Raw genomic sequence first — 7,770 nt, 5'->3', positions numbered from 1 at the left:
ACTTGGTCCCAATGTAATTTCCCATTGGGAACCTACTAGCACTAAGTTGCTAACTGCTTAGCAAGATGCTTCCCACACACCGTCCACAACAAAACTTGCTTGCAAACCTTCCGCCACAACAATCCCGCCCCCTTGATAAACAGCCAATCACATTCACTTTATTCACTCGTGTAAAGTCGTGCACCAACGGACGTTTCCTTACGACTTTAAATCAGTCCAGGACCTTAAAATCTTTTAATTTTCAACCTCTCCTTGGTGGATTTACTGATATATTTTAAGTTCATTTCATTTTTTTGCAGATGGTCTAACATTATCCTGGAATCTGATACACAGCAAAAAAATTAGCTGGTCAGGTCTGCCTGCTGAAAGGCATCCCCAAACCGTCATAGTTCCTCCTCTGTGCTTTATGTGATGCGTGCCAAACTTGGTTCTGTTCTGCTGTATGGGTAATTCAGATTTAGATCGATTTAGTCCTCAAATTTTAGTCTTGAAATCCTGCTGTTTGTTTACGTCGCGCTTCCAGTTCTTAGTCTGGCCTAGAAGATTTTCTTTCTGTTGTTTTTAAATAGCGACCTTTATTTTAAAGTTGTGCTTATAAGAGACGGGGTGGAGAGAAAGAGAGAGAGGGACTAGAACTCAAAGTCTGGTACCTCTTCCCTGCCATTCTGTAATCCTCAGGACTTCTTTTTTAGAGAAGGTTACCTCCTCTTACCCCTCCCCAATGCAGTCGCTTTCTGGTTGATCAAACCTGGATTTTTGTATAAACAGGAAAAAACAGCTGTACGTCCCTTTCAGGTCTTAGGTGACTTCTTTTCAGTTCTTTGAATGTTCTTCACTCCTGTTTCCTATGAAGTAGATTGTCTGTCTAATTAGAAAACTAATTTGGGAGGAGAAATAAGCTACAATCTTCCCACTGAAGGCTTATCCCATCTTGTCCTAACTTATTCCTTATTACCTTAATTGTATTTAATGAATTTTAATATAAACTTGAAAGTGTTTATTGTGTCTATTGTTTATTTGTTAGAAATGTTACGTATCCTTACATCCAAAGGGATAAACTCCACGGTCCTATTTTATTTGTTTTCACTCGTTATCACTTAATAAATTCAGCTACTGCCAGAATATTTTAAGATTAATCCTTTTCTTTTTTTAATAACCCAGAGCCTGGCTAAGATGACTGTTAACCTCCAAAGCAACCTGACCATCAGCGATGCAGCCAGCGAGGCGGCTAACAGCACCGCAGCCGCTGGCGACCCGTGCAACCAGCAGCAGTACTGCGACACCGGCTGTCAGACGGACATCATGGGAGAGGTGAGAGGCCGCGCTGCTCTCCCAAATGATCCGATTCTCACGGAGATTATCTGCATGTCTGAGTGACTACCTGTAAACATGAGGATCACGTTATCTGAGCCGTGAAGGTTGACGTTTAATCTGCTTTGCTTCTTTCTAAAGTACGTTTCCCAGGAGTCTTCGCATTTGGTGGACAAAGTCAAACTGAACTGGCAGTACGAGGAAGCCAAGAAAAAGTAAGTCAGTCCAGCTGTTTGTTTCGTCATTAGTGCCAGCATGACACAGAAGCATGCAGCTCTGAATCATCGGTCTCAGCAGCAACCCCCCCCCCCTTCCACCACACACACATATTGGGCCCCGAGTGCTGCCCCCAGGAGGGGAGGGAGGGTGTGTTATGAATAGCGTTTGGGCCCATTGGCCGGCGGCTGCTGAGGGATGTCTGGCCAGCAGAAAGAGCTGGGTGGTCACATTCTTCGCTGGCCGTGCTGCTGCTGACTGTGTGCTGCCTTTGTGTGCTCGACCAGAGTAGGACTGCCCACCGCCTGCCACAGTGCACCGCCTGATCCTTCATAGGCTGGCCTAAAACACAAACCATGCATTTAAAGAAATCATTAGACTGATGAAATTCTGGTGCAAAACGTAAGAACGAGGCGTGCTTTCTAATCTCTGACCCGTTCCTGCTTAGGTCGACAGAATCACAGCTTGAAGGGATTACAGTGTAATGATAGGGAAAAAATACTGTATTATTACCCTGGCTCAATCATAATCATTTTTACTAGATTCATGTTGCTGTGGGGGCGATGTCAGAAAGTCAGAGCTGTAAGAAGGGGCGACTTGTGGAAACTTGCATGATCTGTCGCTGAGTCACACTTTCTGAAACCCAGCTCATATAAAGCTAGTTATTTGATCAGAGCTGAGAGTGCATTTTCCCTGAGATCTAGTCAAGGTCTGAGCAACGCTCCCAGTAGCGTCCATCTGCAGGAGCAGGGGCTGATGCAGCAGGTCGCTCAGTCTGGCAGCATGGAGACGGTCTGCTGTCAACTTCCTCTTGTTGCCATAAATACTTGGTCAGAGTAAACACAGCCGCTAGCATTAACCTAGCACTGAGTAAATAAGCACAAGGTGCTATTTAGGAATGATTTTATTTTCCTTAATAATATTCATTAGAAGCTGAACAGCTAATTTGGTTATAAAACTATTTAAAAGTGTGATTTTTTTTAACCATTTTTTATGTCTGGTTTAGTTTAGATCAGGGGCCGGCGACCCAAAATGTTCAAAAAGCCATATTGGACCAAAAAAAAAAAAAAACAGATCTGTCTGGATCCACACAAATTTAAAAGTCATATATATGCCTCCTAAGGGCTCTTAGTGTATATTAGAGACTGACACAGGAGTGGATTTTCACCCACTCTCACATAAAAAAATGGTGTCCCGTCCCGATCCCGGGCCAGAGTAGAAATCTAAATCCTCTCCCGTCCCACTCCTGGTGAAATTACTCCCACTCCCATCCCGCTCCCATTCAGAATGACTCCTGCTCCTGCATCACTCCCATTCTTGTTGTCTTCAATAAGATTTCTGCCAATACATTGAAGTTAAGTTCCTGTTTCTAACTGTAGTAAAGGTCAGTTAAAGTAAAAGGAATAATAATTATAAATGGTTTTTGGGTCGTAGAGTTTTTTTGACTCGCATTATAGTGTAGGCTTCAAGGAAAAAAAGTACAAAATGGCGGCGCCAGTACTGGATTTTTTTCTTTCTATTTTATTTTATTTTTTGGCATCGATCCTAGTTTTTTTTAGTTACTATTGGTTTGCTCCCGCTCCCGTCTGCTCCCGTTAATGTTTAATCTTGTACCATCCCAATCACGTGATCGTTACTAATACTGACTCCCATCCCACGGGAATCCCGTGACCTGTGGGATTCCCGAAAAAATGTCAGTCTCTAGTGTATATCAGCCCACTATCCTGGAGAAAATGACACCATGTGACTAATCTGCTATATGATATTTGTTGCTTTAAGTTTAGCTTCCTTTACAGTATTAATGTATTCCGTTTTCTGGCATCGATAGAATTATAGAAATACAATTTAAAAAATCAGATTGTTGATGTTATTTTTATTTTGAGAATTTGAAAAAATATGAAATATGCATAATAGGACTCAGTCCTCTGCAAATTACAGAAACAGAAACAACCAATACAAACCAATACAACCAATACCCTCTTTATCCCCCTTTATCAGGGCAACAGTGCAACAGCAGTCTTTTGATAATTAAGTAGGCTATGTAAAGGAAAATAAGCCAGTATATTTTAAATACAACTGATTTGTTTACAACAGCCACTTGCCTGGCACCGTGCTGCACTGAAACATGTCGCAGGCTATAATGCAAAGCTTTGATGATTGAAATGTTTACATTTATTGTTTAAATGTATTCGTCATACAAAGTTTTACAGCATTGTAAAACATAAAGAATGTTTTTTTTATCCTTCTTAAACACTTTATTTAAACAAACAAACAAAAAAAATTATTTATTTCCATTTTCATACATTTTGAAAAAGCTCCAGTGAGCCTCAAGGAGGCGCTAAAGATCAGCAGGTTGCTGATCCCAGGTTTAGATAAAGAACAAAAATCACTTCTTTTTTCGTTTTTTGATAATTTCGATTTTCGTTTTTTTTTTAAATCATCAAACTTTTGCTTTTTTCTAATCAAACCTGCACAAAATCAATGATACGTCAGGATTTCCCCCCATGTTTGTTTTAAGATCTCCTCCTTGGCTTCAGCATTTGATCTTTGTAACTCAGTGTTTTGGTTTCAACATGGGTGCCTGACAGATTAGTTTGTTTCCTCAACTCATGGGGTTGGAGAAGTGAAATAAAAGAGGAATATTTTTTTGCTGTCCTGTTAGGGTGCAAAGCATACAGCACCAACTCGCTCAGCTGGACGGTGAGAGTTGGTCGGGGCGCGCCGAAGCGGACCGCGACAGGGACTTCATGCAGCTCCTGCGTGAGAAGGAGGCCCTTCTGCAGGAGCTCATCCTGGTCAGCAAGCAGTCGCACTCACCAGACACGCAGCAGCAGCTGGAGGAGGAGCGCTGCAGGCTGGAGGAGGAAATACAGAGAGCCCACAGCTCTCAGAGCCAGGGAGCCAATCAGAGGTGAGAACAAGGATGGTGCAAGGTTAGAGAGTCCTTCAAAGCACATAGCACCCGGTGGGGATGCAAGTGACCAAATGATCCCAAACAGACTCAGGTTCTCATTTCATCTGTTGAGCTTTGAATTTCTGATGCATCAGCAAGTTTCTCCTGACAGGTTGCTTCTTCAGGAGAAGAGGAATGTGCTGCTCAGGCAGCTGCAGGAGGCCACGCGCATCACCACCTACCTTCATTCCCAGCTGAAAAGGTGCGGCGCCCTCTAAAGGCATGGGGCACATGATCCGGTTCCCTTTGCATCATTTGTTTTAACTGTGGATTTCCTTCATTCAAGATGTTAGCCTCTATTCTGATCCTCTGCATGGAAACTTTTGAGCTGCAGATGTGAACGCTGCATGGATTTCAATAGGAAGTAGCAGATATGTTTTGGTGAATGAAAACAAAAACGTCTGAGGGTTTCATATATGAGCAGTTTCTATGAGAAGTGGACTAAAAATCAGAGGAATAATGTCCAAAGGTAGATTGTTGCGAGTCTGCATCCTGTTCGAACATGTTTGAAATCTCGATGGAGAAGCAGAATTAAAGCAGATAACAGGAAGGCTGAACATAACTTACCTGTTATCTTTCCTTTGGAGGTTGGATTAGGAAATATTAGCAGCCTTTTAAATCTCTCTACAGCAGGGGTGTCAAAGTGGTTCCAGAACGGGCCGTGTGGCTGCAGGTTTCCTTCGAATGAGAGAGTGAGTCCAATCTGAACATGATGACTTGATGAGATGACTGGAGTCTGGTGTTCTATTGCTTGGTTGGAATAAAAAACTTGCAGCCACACGTCCATTTCTGGAACTACTTTGACACCCCTGCTCTACAGGATACTTAGTAGCAGTGCTATCTGTGCTAACCGGGCTAATGCTAATAGAGGATGCAATGCATTTTCATAAAGAGGCTTGTGATTATACATGGAAATCATAATTTTAGGTGAATTGGTTGAATGTTGTTTATGATTGTTAATCTGCAGATAAACATTTGGGGTTAGTTGGTGCTTGTTTACATTTTTAAATATACTTGTTTATGTCGCTTGTTTACTTAATAATTCTAGCTGATTGGTGATGTCATCAGCTTCTAAACACAGGAAGCAGGATTTTTTTGTTCCGCTTCTCTGAGGTTTTGTGGTATAAATCCATGCTTTATCGCCGTCCTGTGGTTTTATTGTGGTTGATCATGGTGTCTTTGCTTTCTGTCGTCCGTCCCCAGCCTGTCCGCCAGCTCTCTGACCGTCTCCTCCAGCAGCAGCCGCGGCTCTCTGGCCTCAAGCCGGGGCTCCCTGGCATCCAGCCGAGGCTCCCTCAGCTCCATCAGTTTCAGCGACATCTACGGAGTCCCTCAGTACGAGCGCCACGACGGGCCGGCGGAGCCTCTCGACCCCCACGTCCGTTACCTGCTCCCCCCGGAGAGCATGTCCAGAGACTGCTCTGTTTTCAGCCCCGACCACCTGACTCAGAACAAAAGCAAACGGTCCCACGACACCCCGCAGTCCCTGGCCTCCCTCTCCTCCCGCTCCTCGCTCTCGTCCCTGTCACCTCCCAGCTCACCCATGGAGACGCCTTACCACTCCGCCCCGCAGGACTGCCCCCTCACCCTGATGACGGAGGAGTACATGGAGCAGGCGGGGCGTGGCCTGTTGGAGGGGCTGCGGGCACAGTCCCAACCCTTATCGCACGGCGTCGTGATGAGCAGCGAGGACGTGGTGAGTCCTGCCGCTCTGCATCAGCTGGATAACAAGATCCAGAGAGACGGCGGCGCTCAGACAGCCTTCACTTCCACAGGTGAGTGGAGAGCAGTCCGATTAAGATTAAAAACCACCTGTGAGGCATTAAAAATCAGAGCTTTCTATTGACAGGCGTGACTCTGAGGGGAAACAGCGCCAACCGGAGCGGCAGGAGAGCCAGGAGAGTCTCTGCAGGGGTTTCTGAGGACGCTTTGGCCACGGACAGCGGCGTGTTTGAGGCCTGGGGCAAAAAGTTACCTACAACAATATACATTTTATCATTTTCTTTGTAAAAATGCATCATATAATCCTAAATAAATTAAAATTACTCATATCCTGAATAGAGATCAGTGGATACAGACATATTGAGGCTGATAAAGATGATTTTTCGCATCAGTTTAAGAAATCCCTGATATGTGCTGCTAGTTTTTATGGGACCAAACTTTTTCTTTTGCCACTTAGATAATAAAATTATAAAAAGTTTATTACTAGTTTATTTGGCACGGACAATGTACAAAATACATTCATCTTTCATGTCAAAAAGCTTCGTAGCAGAATTAGCTATTGCTAATTTCCATCTGCAGGTTTTATATAATTAAAATACAAACTAACTTGTTAAAATGACATTTAAAATATTATACATTATGATTAACATTTCTTAGTTAAAAAGCGCTGATGGTTTATAGAAAAATCACAACACTTCCATTTATAGAACTTAAACATTTTTTACCTGGATCGATTCAGACAGTAGATTCACAAAAAAGTATTTTTTATTTTTTAGGTTTTTTTAAAAGTTATGAAGTCAGCAAACAACCTCAGAAAGACTGGAAGCTGATTTCACTGTTTGATGGCTTTATATGAAAAGGCTGTCTGTGCAAAGACAGAGGAATGTTTTTGGGGATGGGATGAAATGTTAGAGACAAATTTCAATTCAATAAAGAAAAATCATCCATGAACTATTCACCCAAAAAAGCACTAGTATTAGTAAAAAAAAATGTTGCTCTACCTCTAATATCTTTTTCTTTTGGCTCTAAAGGGCAGAAGAGTATGATGAGCTTTCAAAGGATCTGCCTTCTGCAAGCGAGTCCACTCAGATCCAACTCGGACTGCTGTGAGTAGATCAGTGGATCGCTCTCTGACTGGTTAGAGGATCGGATCGGTTCCCCCGGATGACCTTTTTTTTTCCTGCATTTTTTCAGGTGGGAATCTGCTTCTCAGTCTCTGCGACTGCACGTGCTGCAGCTGAAGAATCTCAACTGTTCCAATGTGAGAGAAAGCTATAAAGTGTGAGTATTTTCAGCACTTATGATTAATTCATAATTTATTTTAAAAATTATGAATAACGTTTTTTTTTGTTTGTTTCAACATTGAAACAAACATCTTTGTGTTTTATTGCGTCATGTAAGAAAAAAAAAAACAGGGGTGCTAATGAAAAACAACATCATTTACAAGTGAGAGATTTTCTAAAAATGTTTCAGAAAAATTGTGCATACCAGCTTAAGTTCTTCAGAAAATAAAGAGATCACAGGATCGCAATGTTTCACGTATGTATATATATATATATATATACATA

At 42.4% G+C, this 7,770-nt stretch overlaps 1 protein-coding gene across 1 annotated transcript in view; it reads left to right on the top strand.

The window, feature by feature from the left end:
* Positions 1-7,770, top strand: part of wwc3 (WWC family member 3) — a 25,193-nt gene that overhangs the window by 8,454 nt on the left and 8,969 nt on the right. The window contains exons 3-10 of the mRNA XM_015392079.1: positions 1,162-1,311; positions 1,453-1,526; positions 4,190-4,438; positions 4,593-4,682; positions 5,684-6,255; positions 6,330-6,450; positions 7,234-7,308; positions 7,397-7,483. Coding sequence (XP_015247565.1) covers positions 1,162-1,311; positions 1,453-1,526; positions 4,190-4,438; positions 4,593-4,682; positions 5,684-6,255; positions 6,330-6,450; positions 7,234-7,308; positions 7,397-7,483 — 1,418 coding nt within the window. The remainder of the gene's footprint in view (positions 1-1,161; positions 1,312-1,452; positions 1,527-4,189; positions 4,439-4,592; positions 4,683-5,683; positions 6,256-6,329; positions 6,451-7,233; positions 7,309-7,396; positions 7,484-7,770) is intronic.

This window comes from Cyprinodon variegatus, unplaced genomic scaffold, assembly GCF_000732505.1.
Source record: "Cyprinodon variegatus isolate N-32 unplaced genomic scaffold, C_variegatus-1.0 Scaffold572, whole genome shotgun sequence".
NCBI lineage: Eukaryota > Metazoa > Chordata > Actinopteri > Cyprinodontiformes > Cyprinodontidae > Cyprinodon > Cyprinodon variegatus.
The sequence above is the reverse complement of the archived record's forward strand: the minus strand, read 5'-3'. Positions and strand labels throughout refer to the sequence as shown.